Below are 18,679 nucleotides of genomic sequence, written 5' to 3'. Positions count from 1 at the left end.
GTAGTTGCATGACCTTGGCAAAGTTAATTCAATTTTCTAAACATGAGTTTCTTTACCTATAAAATAAAGATAATAATATACAATAAGACTGTTATCAGGATTAAATGAGACACTGTTTTCAAGTAGCAATGCCTAGTATTAGTAATGAATATTCATTTTTAAGGGTCACAAAAATTGCTAATGATACTACCAAAGAACATAAGAAAACAGTATTCTCACCTTTTCTGATAAATACTGTTCATATATCCCGACAGCAGCTGCTCTTAAAAGACCTTTGGTTTGGTTAGTTTGATGTTTTCCATCTTTCTGACGACTTAATAAAACTTCTAGTTGCTGTTGGGCTGTAACTCGGTATCCTTCCACTGTCATCCAGAAGAAGAGATGTGCCTGACCTCCAGTTTGCTGCATGTAATCTAACAAAATCCGTAACAACATAGTTATTCATGTCACATTTTTTTGGGTGCATGTAACCACATGACAAGAAGGATTAACGTTTCAAATACTTAAAACTCTATACTTTCAAAATGTTAGGCAAATGCTTGAGGTAAAGAATACTTACATTACAAATCATTAGGCTAAAAAGACCACAGTTATGTAAAAAGCACGAATGGAAGCATATTTTTTTTTTTTTAAATATTTTTATTTATTTTTAGGAGAGCTAGGGAGAGAGAGACAGCGTGAGCAGGGGAGGGTCAGAGAGAGAGGGAGACACAGACTCCGAAACAGGCTCCAGGCTCTGAGCTGGCAGTCAGCACAGAGCCCGACGCGGGGCTCGAACCCACAAACCGCGAGATCATGACCTAAGCGAAAGTCGGACGCTTAACCGACTAAGCCACCCAGGCGCCCCTGGAAGCATATTTTTTTAAATTTCATTTTTCATGATAAAATTTCTAGGAGATATAATTGCCACAGGTGGCTTCATAAGAAATAAATTACTTCAATATTCAGCTTCTGTTCTCAATAACAATTATTAATTGTAATATTAATATTTCTTCTAATATTAAAAATAAGGATTAGGATCTTCAACAAGCCATGTATTTATGTTTTGGGTCATGACAATGAAGAATCAGGGAGGTTTAATGAAAATGCCCTCCAGATAAAAACAGTTTTGATGTATAGTTGACCCTTAAACAATGCAGAGGTTAGGGGCACTGACTCACCACACAGTCAAAAATCTATGTCTAACTTTTGACTCCCCCAAACCATAACTACTAGTAGTCCACTGTTGACTGGAAGCCTTACCAACAATATAAACAGTTAATTAACATATATAACATTTTGTACGTTAAATGTATCATATACTATATTCTTCCTATAAAGTAAGCTAGAGAAGAAAATATTGGGAGTCATAAGAAAAATACATTTTGTATTACTGTACTGTAGTTACTGGAAAAAATCCAAGTATAAGTGAATCTGCACAGCTCAAATCTGTGTTGTTCAAGATCAACTATAATATTAACAAAATTACTAAATATTTTTATATATTACAATGATATAAAAAATCTATCTCCCATTCACACACCAAATGATACAAGTAAGTTATAAGTACCATGTACTGCTGATAAAGTACTCTTTCTCAAACAATTTGGGGGCACCTGGGTGGCTTAGTCATAAGTGTCTGACTCCTAACTTCAGCTCCGGACATGATTTTACAGTTCATGAGCTCGAGCCCTGTGTTGGGCTCATACTGACTGTGTGGAGCCTGCGTGGGATTTTCTCTTTCCCTCTCTCTCGGCCCCTCATCTGCTCAGTCTATCTCCCATTCAAATTAATTAAAAAACTAATTAAATAAATAATTTAAATTCATGGTAGAATCTCCAAGAGTTTATTTTTAAACATCATTGGGTTTTTCTTTTTTCTTTTAAGTAGGCGTCACACTCAGCATGGAGACCAATGTGGGACTTGAATTCATGACCCTGAGATCAAGACCTGAGCTGAGATCACAAGTCGGATGCTTAACTGAGCCACCCAGGTGCCTCTCCTAGGGTTTATTTTAAAAGCAATTTAACAAATACACACTTAAGTTATAAAGAGCATTTCTTTCCCTCAAAACAAAATAAATCTCCACTGGATGATTTCCAAAGAAAAGGAATATTTCAGAAAATGAAGAGTGGAGGAAAGACATATATGGCACGCTTAATTTCAGATATTTATATTTTAATAATCTTTACAATTATAAAAACTTCAACTTTTAATCGCTGGGGCAGCTGGGTAGTTCACTCAGTAAAGTGTTTGACTCTTGATTTCCGCTCAGTCATGATCTCCCAGTTCGTGAGTTAAAGACCCACATTAGGGTCCATGCAGACAGTGTGGAGCCTGGTTGGGATTCTCTCTCTTCATTTCTCTGCCCTTCCCCTGCTCATGTTCTCTCTCTCTCTCTTTCTCTCTCTCTCAAAATAAATAAACTTAAAAATAAAATTCAAGGGCTATGTTGTTTTCATAAAATGCATTTACCTACCCATAAAAAACTGTAGTGCAACATTATCTACAAGAATGCTGTCCAAAGGGACTGTGCAAAGTTTCCCAAAGTTTGCTGCCAGTTTCACAGTATTTATTTCCTACAAATAAAAGTAAATGTAAGTTAATATTTTATCTACTCACTCATTAGGTTAAAGATCTTTACGTAGATGTAAAAATAATGGAATGATGTTTTTTTCCTTCTCATTCATTTGGGCTCCCAAAATGGTACAAGCCTAGAAAATTTCCTAGCTATTTTAAGTTGCTTAGTCAATATGCATTAAAGGTATGATAAACATCCATTTCTTCCAATACAAAAAAATTCTAAATTATTAGAATTTCAAGTATTCTCTATCTCTACATATATTTCAAATGAAAACAAATATTTTAGGGGCTAAAGGGGATGTTTGGAGTACTTACAATGTCCAAGAATAAATAAATATGAACATTCTCAAGTATAGATTGAAGTCTATCCAATGAGAAAACAAAATATTCGCAAAGAGTAATTTTGCTTCTCACAGAGTAAAAACTCTATAGTCTTTATATAAAATGTGTTTCTTCTCACACTATCTACACACTAAATTATGTTAACTTTTCAAAATAACACAGCAAGGTAACTATGTACACATGGATAAAAAAGAAAAAGAAAACACAGGTTCAAAACTTAGAGAATCTATATGTCAAGCACAATGCTAGGTATATTATACACATTATTCTCCACAACAACGCTATTGGATAAATATCACCAATCCTACGTAATGGAGAAGAAAGCTGAATATCAGAAAAGCTGCCTATGATTACAGAGCTGGCAAAAAAGACTGTTTTCAAAGCCTGCAGCCTCTCCCATAAAATCCATGATGTTTCAGTGAAGAATCAGTTTGTCTGTATTCTTAAATCCATCTCTTACAACTCTCTATTTAAAAAAAAGAAGACATGTCGTGCCTGGGTGCCTCAGTCAGTTAAGCGTCTGACTTCGGCTCAGGTCATGATTTCATGGTTTGTGGGTTCGAGCCCCACGTTGGGCTCTATGCTGACAGCTCAGAGCCCGGAGCCTGCTTCGGATTCTGTGTCTTTCTCTCTCTCTGCCCCTCCCCTACTCATGCTGTTTCTCTTTGTATCAACAAGAAATAAACATTAAAATAAATAAGAAAGAAAGACTGTAAGATTTTTCTGAAAGTTAGACAGACTGCCTTAATTAGGGGTGGATACTAAATTAGATATAGGTAATAAATAAAGGAGAAGGAAGATAATTGGAAAAGTGGAGGCAAAATGTCCTCTGTAATTAGTATTTGTCTTCATAAATACTGCATAATAAACAGATAAGTAACTTAAAATGTCTGGCATAAAGCTACCCAATGGCAGCATATGACTTATCCTATCTAAATCTTCTTCCTTCAAATTTATCCCCTTTTCTCCTTCCCAGAAACGGCTCCACAGGTAAGGGACACAGAAGAGTATTCACTGCAATCTTATGAGTAATAAAAGAGATAAAAGGCCTTCTAGGACTTCAAGATGAGTAGTATGGTTAAAAAAACTTCATCTCTGTAGGAATTCTGATTTTTCTTTTAAGGAAAAAACACTGTATGACCTGAACTACTAAAAAGGTGAAGCTTGATATTCAGAAGAGAATTAACAGGCTTCAAACAAGACATCTAAATTTTAAAAGGATTTGCTATCAAAGGTGTTCCAACAAATGGACTTTAAACAATGATGATGAAGGATCACTAACTCTAAGGTCTAGATATGATAACCTACGCATAAGTCAAATCACAACATTCTTCTATTCTGAATTTGCATGTGTATATAATTTAAAAACAACAGTTAACTAAAACAAACACATACGTACACATACACTTAGGTATATGACAAATGTGGCCTCAAGTAATGTCATTTATAATTAATCCAGCAAATTAAATCAAGATTTACAAAAATAAGTCTTCTGTTCTTTAATACATTTAAGTACACTGCAAAATTACAAGCCTGGAGAGTCACAATACATTTCCAAAATAGAAAATGAGTCAAAACTAAACTGACTACACTAAAAGCAAAACTTTTTTTTTTTTTTTTTCTCTTTTAAAGCCTCATTTCTCTGTTCCTCTTTAGGGTAGAACTCCTCCAAACAGCTACCTATAATCACTGTTTCTAATTCACTTCTTCCCATTTTCTTATGGACTGGTTTCAATCAGGATTTCTCTCTACTACTCCAAAATGCTATCATCAGATCACCAATATCCCCTTGGGGGCAAATCTAATGGCCAATTCTAAGTCTTTATCTTACTCAACTTATTAGCAGCCTTTGAAATATGTGATCTCTCACTTCTTTAAAAACACTCTGTACTGGCCTCTGGAATATCACACTGCCAGGTTTTCCTTCAGTTTCACCAGCCACTTGGCTGTTTCTTTAGCTAGATCTTCCACTTTGTCTTAAACTCTAGCAACTACGGTGCCTCTGGATTAAGTCCTTGGTATCTTCTTACTTACCTTGACTCCTGTAAGAAACCTCATCCATCCAGTCTCTTAGCTTTAAATAACTGTCTAATAATACTGAGGATCCTCAAAGTTTAGGCCCATCACTGACCGTTCCCTTGAACTACAAAGTTTACCATTTAGTGGGATGACTTGACTGTTTAACAGGGATATCAAACTAAAACATCCAAAATTTTATTCTCTCTGCCAAACCCCCTTTCTCATCCCTGTATTATTTATTTTAGTAAACAGTAACACTATTCATGCAGTTGCTCAGGCCAAAAATTCTAGGAATTCTCCTTGAGTCCTTTTTTTCCTCTCACTCCATACTTACTCTGTTAGCAAATCTGACAGTACTATATCCAGTCTCCAATTACTTCTCACAACCTCTGCAGACATCTCTCTGGACTAAAACAGTAGTCTCCTAAATGATCTCTCAGTCTCCATTTTTGTCCGCCGCAACTCCACCACAATCTAATCATCACACAGTCAAAACAGTCATTCTAACTCATAAGTCAAATCATGTCAGTCACCAGAACAAATCTCCAATGGATTCCCATAATTAGAATTTTTAAATAACCTTACTATGGCAGATAAAACCATATATGATCTAACCCCCAAGGTTCCTCTCCAGTTTCATTCCTACTATAATCCTTTCTCATTCATTCTATACCAGCCATACTGACTGGCTCTCACTCAGCAAACACTTTCCTATCTCATGGCCTTTGTATATGCTTTCACCTTTGCCTGAAAGATTATTAAAAAAAAAAAATTCTCAAGATTTTCTCATTATTCTATGAGATTTCTCTATGCTCACATGTCACCAAATCAGTCAGCATCTATCTGAAACAATCATAGACATTCTCTATCCCTCTAATTTGCTTTATTTGCTATTTTTCATATTTTATATTTTTTACCATTATATATTAACTTACTTACTAGTTTTTTTTTTGACTCTGCAACCAAAATGTTAAGTTCAATGAAGAGAGAGATTCTGTCTATATACAATGGTGTCCACAGTATAAAATTATATAAATGTTGAATTCTGAATAAAAAATGAATAGATGAATATAAGAAATAAAACCTTTATTTACTATAGCATTATTCAGAAAGTTTTTAATCTCTTTAGTTTTGTTTAATAAATACTTAGGAAACTACAGTGTATACAAAAAAATTTTTCTGCCAAGTCCTTTTGTGGAGGGCTACACTGCTTCTAGCTCTCCCAACTCTTGTTATTTGCTAGACATTTAAATGAATATAAAGTATTTGTAACTAAACATTAACTATAAAGTACTTACTTTGCCTGACTGCAACCGCTGTATTCTTGAGTCACATACTTTCTTTACAAATAATAAGCTATTTATTTGATTTTTGATAGTGTTGATATCTAAAAACAAACAAATTGATTGTGAGCTAGAAAGCAGTAATGTTATTTATGAAATACTTTAAACATGCACTGTAATTTATCATAATAACCAATGAACAGAGCAAACATTTAATAAAAGAAATAATCTGAAATTTTAGGATGAAATTATTTAATTAAAGTTAAACCATGTCAATTATTTTTAGAGGCTTACAATATTAATTGCCTCACACTCGGAAAATTATAATGCTTTTATTCTTAGCATGTGTTAACATAATAAAGATTTAGATTTAGTTAAGGTGTAAAAAAAAAAAAGCATAAAATGACAGGTAAATTAAAGTTTTGTTTAAAGATAAGTAATGATTAAAGAAGTGAAACATTTTTATACTTAAATGACTTACCATCACCAACTGTATCTAGAGATCGAAGATACTGTAATTCTTCTGCTGCCTTATCTCTGACTGCTTCTAGCTCTCCAATATTGTCACTCAATTTAATAATGTTCATAAAGGCCTCATAGTTGCAATTAGAATCACGGATCTATAAAAAAAAGTTCAAAGAATATGTGGGAGGGGGATGTAGTTGTTAAGGAAAAAATGAATCTTCAGCGCCTACCATGTGCTAGGCAGCTTGTCCCAGTGCATATACAAAAACAAAGTGAAAATCTCTGTACTCATGGTCCCTAAGAGTGGTAGAGGAGCAGAAGACAAGATGAGTGGCAGTGTAAGGCAAATCTGGTACAAGATGTGGCTTTCACTCTGAGCGGAATGAAAAGTTACTGGAGGGTTTTAAACAGAAAAGTAACATTCTCTGACCTAAAATGAACAGAATCAATGTCATGACATAAATAACTCTGTCATTTTGTCTTTTTTTCTAGCCACGCGCTGTTTAAGAACAGGAATAGGGTTGACAGTGGAGTTAAATTTAACCACAGTGTGGTTTCACCAAGCAAATAACAAAGAGAAAAAGTAGTCAAGGGTATTATGAAGTGACTAACCACTGTGACTGCCAATAAAATTTAAGTAAAGTAATAAAGAGAGCTATGAAAAAGTAGCAGACTTGGGATACTGCCCCTTCTCCATAAGGAGTCAAAGAACTAGGGGTTGTTTAAGTTCAGGATTAGGGAAAAACTAGCCAATAAGCACATGAAAAGATGCCCAATATCATTTTGTTAACCACAACAAAATGACAATGCCAAATGTTGATGAGAAAGTGGAGACACAAGAACTCTCAAATGGTGCCACTGAAGTGCAAAATTAGAACACAACTTTGAAAGACCATTTAAAAATTTATGTTACTTTATGTAAATTTGCTTGAGTGATTAAAAAATGGTAGGTTATTAAAGATTTGATTTTTCTAAGAATACCTTAAGAAACAAATTAATAGCTGTCCATTTATCTGCTCTAGTTGGAGATAACAATATGAGCCAATTAAGTAATCTATTCCACAGTAAAAGATAAGACTTATCCTTAATTAGCTTGTATTAAAAAAACACATTCTTAGAGATGAATAATGCAAATTCACCCATACTATTTTTAGAAATGACTTAAAACTGAAAACTATTGGGTGGGGTGCCTGGATGGTTCAGTGGGTTAAGCTTCCAGTTAAGCTTCAGACTCTTGATCTCCGACCATGTCATGATCTCAAGGTCATAAGTTTGAGCCCTGAGTAGGATTCTGTGCTCACGGCAGGAGCCTGCTTGGGATTCTCTCTCTCTCTCTGCCTCTCTCTCTCAAAATAAATTTTCAGAAACTTAAGAAAAATACTGTTGGGTAACACTACCATTTTATACAAAGAGAAGATATATTACTACTAAACAGCTTGCTCTATGGGTGCCCACGTGGCTCATGTGCTTAAGCACCAGACCTTGGCTCAGGTCATGAACTTATGGTTTGTGAGTACGAGCCCTCTTTCAGGTGAGCCCTGCTTCTTTCCCTCTCTCTCCTCTCTGACTCATGGGGTTCTCGCTCGCTCTCTGGCCCTTGCTCACTTGCGCCCTCTCTCTCAAAAATAAATAAATAAATAAATGAACTTTACAGTTAGATATCATTAATATCATTGAGCTAAGAATAAGAACTGAGTTTATTTTAATACTTAAAACACCTATGCATACAAGGTTTTCCACACAAATAATGTCAAAAGACTATAAACCAGACCACAAGTAGGCTAAAGATCCTTTATTGATAAACTCTTCTTTTTTAAATATATCTTCTGATACTGTGTTGCAAAGTAAAACAGTGATCAATTCCTGTTCATTAAACAGCAAAAAGATACAAGTATCATACATAATAGCAACAGAAGCCCAACTGTGGGATGAACAAGTAAAATTTGGTGGTTTGAATTCCTTTTAGAGTCTGTTTATGTTAAATCTATCCCCCAAAATGTTTTCACCATATAATTAATCAGTTAATACAAGATCAGCAAAAGAAAAATTGAAAGCCAAAGAAAAATATAAATAGGAATAAAAATATTTCCTAATCCCATGAGTGAGAGAGATAACATTCTGGTGAACATGTACCGTTTTCTATAACACAGATAAGATTACACAGTATAAAAAGTATAAAACATCCATTTTTTTGGTGTCATAATTTCTTAATACAATTTATGCTTATTTTATTACTTAAGTGTTTTTAAATTTTATTTGTGTTTTCTTATTTCTTAAACAATTACGTTTTTGTTATATATCCAATATTCCTTAAGAAGTAAAATATATAAACAAGAGAAAAATTATAACTTTTATAATACTATCTATTAAAATTTCAATCAGTATATACACTATCAGAGTTACACAGTCATAAATAAATATTATTTACTTATTTGTTTTTAAAAACCATTACCTACAAACACATCGCTTTCAGTTATCCTTTCCAAAATAAAAATATAAACATATTTTCATATTCAAGATAAACTATCATCATTCTTTTTAATGGCTGCAAAGTATTCTACTGTGTCAATATGCCCTAACTACACAATCGTCTATGTAGAACACTTAAAAAGCTTTCAAGTTTTTAATATTATAAGCAATGTTGCCATTAGTGGCCTTAAATATAGATTGTTTCAAACTTCTTACTATTACTTTAGAATACGTTTCAGGAGTAGAATTCCTAACCACAGGATATGCTTTTTTAAAACAATTTAATTAGATATGCATAGTTTTAAAGCTTTTGGGTAGAGCCTCATAGAACATAGGAAAAGAAGAATCAAGTTGTGTGACCTTCATAGTTTGATAATGGATACTGAAAACAAAGAACAAGAAAGTAGCTCTTTCCTAAGAAAACTAGACTGACTTAATGGAGCATAACTGTGGAAAAGAAATTCCAATTCAAGAAAATGAATCAAAGTCTTGAAGTATTTATCAAAGTATTCCCAGCAATAGCTCATTACAACTCTTCCTTGACTATGAATTTATTGAGGAAAATCATATACAATAACATACAAAAATAATTAGAACCAGTAAACTTAGTAATCACTGACCCTTTGATATGTCTGCCAGGATGAGAAAACTTACATAGCCTCACGTTCTCAGTCTAGGGCTCCTACCCTATTTTCCTCCACTATATAGTATAAAACATACAGTACATGCTATTTAGGCAGTTCAGACCACAGCCATGTTTGAAACAAAACAGCAGCTTTTAAAAGTACTCATAATCTATACACTCAGGCAGTAAAACATCCCTTTTTAAAATTTAAATATGTGGTAATAATACCAAACTTGTAACAGGATTATCTTATCAACAAACTTCTTATAAAAAATTTGGCTAGCACATTCAACATATTAGCAAATAGAAATACTAAAAACATAAAGATTATCTTTAAATATATTTTACCTAATTTATTTAATAATTATTGCTTGATCATCCTGATCCCCAAATACTATTTCTATATTTTTAAAAAGTGCTTTAAAAACAGAGTTGTAATTTTAGAAACTACATACCATCCATATGATATATTGATTAATATAATCAGGATCACTGAGTTGATTTATTAATGGAAGAAGAATTCCTCGTGCAAGGATTTCCTGGACAAAAATTGTAAAAAAATAAAAACAAATTTAACCTAATATACTTCTCAAATCAATAGCATAATGTAAATAACACAATGTTGTTACTTAAGAAAGGTATGACACATGTAAAACTTGATAACCAACACATCTTATAAAAAGATGAGCTAATATACCTCAGTTAAAATAAATGAGATGAAGCTAACTACATCAACTTGGTTGTATCTCCACAATGACATCTGGAGTTGAATGGAAAAAAGCAGAAGAGTATCTCCAGTATGTTAGCATTTATGTCAATTTTTAGAAGGCACAACATGTCCCCATGTGTCTATGAATTCCTACGTCTAATTAAAAGTATAAAAACAAAAAATAATAGGAAAAGACACACCAATTGCAGAACAGTGGTTACCTTCAAGGGAGGAAAAGAGCAACTATAGTAAAATATTAACAGTGGTTAAATTTGGGTAGTTGGTACATAAATGTCTAGGGCATTATTCTCTATACTTGTTTGTGTTTGAAAATTTTCTTAATAGAAAATAAAAATAATAATATGCTAATATAATTATTCATCCTTCTCTAGAATATATCTTCCCATTCTTTACAACTATTTATGCTCCAACCTATTAAAATCCAGCTCTTCTTTCAAGGATTGATTACAGAATGAAATTTCTAATCAAATTAAACCCTGATCATTCCAGCTGAACACTTTTTTACTTACATGTTTAAGATACACTCATGCCCTAAATTTATGGGGTTTATCACTTATTATTCTCCACATAACTGTGTTATCTTCTATTTCTCTGAAATAATACAAATACTCAGGAACCTTCTGTATATAAGTAACATTTATTACTTGATCTACTGATTTAAATACCTTCAAAAATATTTACTCAAGGTCATTGTCTTAAACATAGTAAGCATCTGATAAATATTTAAAGGATGGATATAAAGAAAATTAAGAAGTTGGTGCTGATTCTTTTTATATCATATTTTCACCCATTATTAATCTTCATTCTTTTATGCATGTGAGATCTAAATTTATAAAAACATGGTTTCTTAAGAATACTGAAAAGGTTAAATAACTGTAAGTTTCATAGCATGTTTCACTTCTCTAATTAAAGGACCAATTTATTTATTCCTTTTACCAAGATCTCTAACTTTTTTGGTTCTTTTTCTGGTATAATAAGTTCATAAAGGAAGCTTTCACTTTATTTTCCTTAAGCAAGTTATTTTATATAAATTCCACTTTTTGTAAGCTGTACAAGCCTCTGACAACTATTATTTAATGATCAATTAACATTTCCAGAAGGCATCCATGAAAGTTCAAATAACTTTCTGTTTTATCATTCTTTTCTTTTCTTCACATTTTTTACATGTAATCTCTATACCCAAAGTGGGGCTCGAACTCACAACCCTGAGATCTAGAATTGCATCTCCACCAACTGAGCTAGCCAGGCACATCTTTCTTTAAGTAACCTCTATGCCCAATGTGCGTCAGGTCCAATAAATTTTTGAAGTGTCTTTTGAGATATCTTACAGTCTAAAATTAGAAGTAATTATAGAAAAAATAGAACTATTTTTTCAAGATTAACTTTAGTCTCCAAATTATAAAAATTACATTTATATAATTAATTCCTTCAAATTATCTCTGGCCACATATGCTCAAATTTTAAAATATACTATGTAAGGAGAAAATTCATAAACAAAACCATGTTTTCTGTAAGTTTGTCTGCAAAATAAGAAAAAAAAAGTGGGAAAGAATTCTAAATTTAGTGCTTCTGATAGTCAATGAAATCAGTCTTAGAAAATTACTTTGATCAAGGGGTGCCTGGGTGGCTCAGTAGGTTAAGTGTCCGACTTCAGCTCACGTCATGATTTCACGGTTCGTGAGTTCGAGCCCCGCATCAGGCTCTGTGCTGACAGCTAGCTCAGAGCCTGGAGCCTGTTTCGGATTCTGTGTCTCCCTCTCTCTCTGACCCTCCCCTGCTCACACGGTCTCTCTCTCTCTCAGAAATAAATAAAAAACATTAAAAAAAAATAAAAAAAGAAAATTACTTTGATCTTCTAATTCACCTCATGAAAGGGTTTGGTTAGTGAAGAGGTAATCATATGACTCAACAATTCCTATATGGGTTCTAGTGAAATCTCTAAACATTCCAAGATAAGTAGCCTTTTCCATACAATTTCTACTTTGAGAGAAACACCAGCTGTCAAATATGAAAGCTTAACAGCTACAAAGTCACTGAGACCATGGATTTTTAAATAAATAAAACATGGTAATGGAAAGAGAGCAGACATGATTAAATAGCAATTATTGAGGTCAAGTTCTGTAATTTGTACAATCCATATAGAGGATCCCTATAAAGGAAGGAAGTAACAACTCTTTAATCTGTTATTTAATCTGATCAAAAACATCTTTGGGGAAAATGTGAATTACTAACAAAAGAAAACTGATGAACTATCAAGTTAAAAGAAAAACACCGATATGCTAAATATAGTACCCTATTAATTATTCAACATAAAGAAATGAAATAATGGTCTAAAAGAGCAATCTAGGGGCCCCTGGGTGACTCCGTCAGTTAAGTGTCCGACTTTGGCTCAGGTCATGATCTCAACAGTTTGTGGGTTCAAGTCCCACATCGGGGCCCGTGCTGAGAGCTAGCTCAGAGCCTGGAGCCTGCTTCAGATTCTGTGTCTCCCTGTGTCTCTCTGATCTTCCGCTGCTCACGCTGTCTCTCTCTCTCTCTCTCTCTCAGAAATAAATAAAACATTAAAAAAACCTTAAAAAACCAACACTTTAAAAGAGCAATCTATTTGTTGATAGATGCAGAAAAAGCATCTGACAAAATACAGCATCACTTCTTAATAAAGACCCTCGAGAAAGTCAGGATAAAAGGAACTTACTTAAAATTCATAAATGCCATCTATGAGAAGCCCTCAGCTAACATCATCCTCAACGGGGAAAAATTGAGAGCTTTCCCCCTGAGATCAGGAACACGACAGGGATGTCCACTCTCACCACTGTTGTTTAACATAGTGCTGGAAGTCCTAGCATCAGCCATTAGACAACAAAAGGAAATAAAAGGCATCTGAAATGGCAAAGAAGAAGTCAAACTCTCACTTTTCACAAACAACATGATACTCTACATAGAAAACCCGACAGACTCCACCAGAAGCCTACTAGAATTGATCCATGAATTCAGCAAAGTTGCAGGATACAAAATCAACGTACAGAATTCAGTTGCATTTTTATACACCAACAATGAAGCAACAGAAAGAGAAATCAAGAAACTGATCTCATTCACAATTGCACAAAAAACCATAAAATACCTAGGAATGAACCTAACCAAATATATAGGAGATCTGTATGATGAAAACTATAGAAAACTTATGAAGGAAACTGAAGAAGACACAAACAAATGGAAAAATATTCCATGCTCATGGGTCAGAAGAGTAAATATAGTTAAAATGTCATTACTACCCAAAGCAATCTACACATTCAATGCAATCCCAATCAAAATTGCACCAGCATTCTTCTCAAAGCTAGAACAAACCATCCTAAAATTTGTATGGAACCACAAAAGACCCCAAATAGCCAGAGTAATATTGAAGAAGAAAATCAAAACGGGAGGCATCATCATCCCAGACGTTAGCCTCTACTACAAAGCTGTAATCATCAAGACGGTATGGTACTGGCACAACAACAGACACATAGACCAATGCAATAGAGAACTCAGAATTGGACCCAAAAATGTACAGCCAACTAATCTTTGACAAAGCCGGAAAGAGTATCCACTGGAAAAAAGACAGCCTCTTTAACAGATGGTGCTGGGAGAACTGGATAGCAACATGCATAAGAATGAAGCTAGATCATTTTCTCACACCATATACAAAAATAAACTCAAAATGGATGAAGGACCTGAACGTGAGACAGGAAACCACCAAAGCCCTAGAAAAGAAATCAGGAAACAAGCTCCTTGACCTCAACTGCAGCAATTTACTTGACACATCCACAAAGGCAAAGGAATCAAGAGCAAAAATGAACTACTGGGACCTCATCAAGATTAAAAGCTTCTGCACAGCAAAGGAAACAATCCATAAAACTAATAGGCAACCGACGGAATGGGAAAAGATAGTTGCAAATGACATATTAGATAAAGGGCTAGTATCCAAAATCTATAAGGAACTCACCAAACTCCACATCCGAAAAATAAATAATCCAATGAAGAAATGGGCAGAAGATATGAACAGATACTTCTCCAAAGAGGACATCCAGATGGCCAACAGACACATGAAACGATGCTCAGCGTCCCTCCTCATCAGGGAAATACAAATCAAAACCACACTGAGATACCACCTCCCGCCAGTCAGAGAGGCTAAAATGAGCAAATCAGAGGACTCTAGATGCTGGCGAGGATGTGGAGAAACAAGCGCCCTCCTACACTGTTGGTGGGAATGTAAACTGGTACAGCCCCTCTGGAAAACAGTGTGGAGATTCCTCAAAAAAATTAACACTAGAACTGCCCTAGGACCCGGCAATAGCACTGCTAGGAATTTACCCAAGGGATACAGGAGTGCTGAGGCATAGGGGCACATGGACCCCAATGTTCATAGCAGCACTCTCAACAATAGCCAAAACATGGAAAGAGCCTAAGTGTCCATCAATGGACAAATGGATCAGGAAGATGTGGTTTATCTATACCATGGAACACTACACGGCAATCAGAAAGAATGAAATCTGGCTATGTGGAGCAACATGGATAGAACTTGAGGGTGTTATGCTGAGCGAAATAAGTCAGGCAGTGAAGGACACATACCATTATGTTTACACGTATAGGAGGATTAGGAGGAACTTAATGGTGGACCATGGGGGAGAAGGGGAAAAATAGTTGGGGAGAGGGAGGGAGGCAAACCATGAGAGACTCTTGAATGCTGAGAACAAACTGAGGGCTGATGGGGGTGGAGGGGAGGGAAAGGGGGGTGATGGGCATGGAGGAGGGGACTTGTGGGGATGAGCACTAGGTGTTATATAGAAACCATGTTGACAATAAACTATTTTAAATAAATAAAGGAGACGACTATCTCTATGGGTAAAAATAAAGAAATAAATAAACAAATAAGCAACCTCTAGCAAAATATATTTTCTCTTTAAACAATCCTACTTATTTAAACTATAATCTCATATAATAAGGTAGATCTTTATTCATGTCTCCTAAGAGTAAGCTTAATCTTCAAGAAGCTGAAGTAGCATGTACACCACAGCCAGTAAGAAGTGCAAACAGGCTTCCTCTTATTAAAACTAATTCTCTGACTGGGTGTCTGCTTATGTGCCAGGTATGGTGATAACCATTAAGTACATAATGATGATACAGATTTGTCGTATGTCCTTATAGGGAGTACAGTACTAATGGCAGAAAGAGGCGTCAAGTAAATAAACACAACAACCAAGCTCTAATTTTTAAATGTGGCAAATGCTATGAAGGAAATCAACTGTTTACTTATGTTTAGTAATAGGGAATTATGAGGGAACTTGAGACTGGGTGGTCAGGGGAGGCATTTCTGAGAAGGTGAGATATGAAGGATGAAGACAACTTACCCAAGAGGATAAAGGGAATTATTCTGAGCAGATAAAAAGGAGTATGAGATGGCCCTTCGGTGGGGAGAAAATGGCACTTTTGGAGAAATCAATATCACTGGATACAGTGAGTGACTGCATGGCACAAGAGCCAGAGAGGTAAACAAGGCCACATCATGCATGGCCTTATAATCTTCTGGAAGAACTCAAGATGTGAAAAATTTACTGGATGGTCATGGCATTTGCTAGGATGGAGGAATAGACTTAAAAGGCAAGAGAGCACATGGAACCAAGAATAAGATTTCCATTTTGGACATTTGAAGTTTAAAAGGTCAAGTGAATGGTGATTTCAGTGGGCAGCTGGTCATAGTCTGAGCCTGGAGCTCAGAAGGAAAGTCTGTACCAAGATATAAATTTGAAAGTCATTAGCATTTGTATGGATTTTAAAGGCATAGGAATGGGTAAGAAGAGAGTTCGGTGATTAAGAACTTAAGTATTTAAAAGTCAGATATAAGAGAAGTTAAGGCATATAAGAAGGACTCAAAAAGAGTCCAAACGAAGAGAAAAATCAGGAAAGCAATGACATGGAACCCAAGACAAGATAGAAGTTCAAAAGGGAAAAGATGTCAGTCATGAGGAAATTGCTGAGATACTGTCTAGCAGTGGCTGTCTAATGTACCAGGTAGACAAAGAATCTGTGAATGAGTGCTATGACTGATAGCAGTATCTGCCTTCGGTGGCAGATGTGAAATCTAGTGATAGACCTGTCAGGTGTTTTATCACCCGTGATAATGACTAGACCAAATAATTGGTCTTAACAATACATAATCTATCAGACACTTCCTATTAAAACCAAGCATTTTCTACCTAATTCACAGTACCACTACCCTACTTGAGAAGTACACTGAACTCAACTTAGGTTACTAAGAAATTGTGTGGTACTGCTTAAATAATAACATACAAGCATAAAAGCACACCTCAGCAACTGGTATCTATTTTGCTGGATGGTAGATGAAGAAGATCCTAAGCTTTCACTTTCATATAAATTAGGAACTTTCATTTTACCCATTCAACCAGCATAATGGTTGTAGCTAGCCAGCATTTCTCAATCATAACCAGCAAACAAAACCAAAATATTGTTCCTTTAAATCTGTATATAGAATTTTACTACAAATGTTTACATACAGAGCAGAAAAAGTCCAAAACGACTGTTCTCATCCTACTTACTCATTTTCTAATTATAAGAAGCAGAATCTGAGCTGCCTATGGTTTTTTTTTTTTAAAGTTTCTATTCAGAAGTGTTATTTTAATTAGTCTAATTCCAGTAAGTTTATAAAGCTATAAATAAAATTTAAAACTTATCATTGTTATAACCAAAATCCCAGCACCTAACTCTAAGGCAGTTTGTCAAAGTATTGTGCAGAGACCTTTGAGGGATGGAGGGAGACAAGAACACAGTGCTATTTTCAAAAAGGAACACGATGGTGTAATGGTATCATCATTCAACTAATGGAATGTGTGCTTGTTAATTTTTATGTTTAAAACTTTCTTAGTTTTAACTTATGATACAGTAAGTATTGATAAGTAAAGCCATGTAAACAAAAGCTCTCTGGGGTCCTCAATAAGTTTTAAGAGTTTAACAGGATCTTGAGACCAAATATTTTGAAAATTACTACTGTAACTTTCTTCAGACATTTATTTGATATGAGTTAAAGCTTACCCTGACAAAGTATCGCATGATCTTGTTCTGGAAATCTCCAGGAGGTAGCAATAAATATAGTAAGACCTCACACAGATCCCTTAGGAATCCTGGAAATGAAACGGTAGCTGTTACATTAGAAAATATAAAATCTCCACCTACTCTTGATTCAAAAACACAAAAAGCCAGAAATAAGTGGCTGATTATACCAGCTTATTATTTTAATAATTAATCAGTACTACAGTATTCATTAAATGTTTTTTTCATTATTCTCCAAACAGTAACTATTCATTAATCACATGAATATTTTTTCATTCTGCTCAGCATTACCCTGTTTTTGAATTGTAGAGAAACTTCAATTGCAAAAGTATTTTTGCCAAAACAGTTTTAATTATTCCATGTATTCTTCACTTCTACTACAAATTATCTTTTGATATGTAAAAGTTTCTTGCATATTTTAAGATATGCCTGTAATTCTTCTTTCAAAGAAAGAACTTGCACTATTCTGGCAGATAATAACAAAAGAAAAAGTTATGTGCTTCTATTTTACTAATTTATGAGGGCCCAATATACATAAAAGTGCTGCACATCACTCTATATCTCCTATTTGGTTATTATTTCATGTTAGTGCTAAGGAAATGGCAATTAAAAATTTAACTGCATCATAAAGATAAAAAAGAAAGGAGAAAAAAGGGAAAAAGAAGAAGAGAGAAAGTTGAGCACATTTTAAAAATCAAAGAAAACAATTTCTACAACTAGAAACGCTTTTCTGTAGTTGTTCATATGCTGACACTTCCTGGAAATATAACTATATAGCTGATCTTGTTAATAACAACAATAAAGTGTCAAGTAGCAAAGACCCTACCTGAGTGGCTGTAAAACTAAAAAAAGACAACATACTCAGCTAAGCTTATCTACTCTAACCTCTGACAAAGAAATGACAAGTCCATTCAAATCCATAAATTTTATTTGAAATTATACTCAATCTCTTATAAAATACTTTAGGGTAACAAGGGTACTCATAAAGTAGAAATGATAAATTCAAGGAGAAGATGATCTACTACAGACCATAAAAAGTAAATACACACTCATGTTTGTGCTTGCTATATTTTAAAAGAA

The 18,679-nt window shown here is 34.4% G+C and overlaps 1 protein-coding gene across 4 annotated transcripts in view; it reads right to left on the bottom strand.

Annotated features, from left to right (window-relative positions):
• SNX13 (sorting nexin 13) overlaps positions 1-18,679 on the bottom strand; it is a 130,527-nt gene that overhangs the window by 44,628 nt on the left and 67,220 nt on the right. For all 4 annotated transcript variants that reach the window (XR_005526769.1, XM_039223473.1, XM_039223474.1 and 1 more), the window contains 6 exons: positions 17,582-17,670; positions 10,221-10,304; positions 6,688-6,826; positions 6,222-6,310; positions 2,459-2,558; positions 220-413 (listed from right to left, as the gene is read on the bottom strand). Coding sequence is in view for 3 of the 4 variants with exons in the window: in XM_039223473.1 (XP_039079404.1) it covers positions 220-413; positions 2,459-2,558; positions 6,222-6,310; positions 6,688-6,826; positions 10,221-10,304; positions 17,582-17,670 (695 nt within the window). In the remaining variant the exon portion in view is untranslated. The remainder of the gene's footprint in view (positions 1-219; positions 414-2,458; positions 2,559-6,221; positions 6,311-6,687; positions 6,827-10,220; positions 10,305-17,581; positions 17,671-18,679) is intronic.

The sequence above is a fragment of the Hyaena hyaena genome, unplaced genomic scaffold, assembly GCF_003009895.1.
Source record: "Hyaena hyaena isolate Hyena2069 unplaced genomic scaffold, ASM300989v1 scaffold_1360, whole genome shotgun sequence".
Taxonomy (NCBI): Eukaryota; Metazoa; Chordata; class Mammalia; order Carnivora; family Hyaenidae; genus Hyaena; species Hyaena hyaena.
The sequence above is the reverse complement of the archived record's forward strand: the minus strand, read 5'-3'. Positions and strand labels throughout refer to the sequence as shown.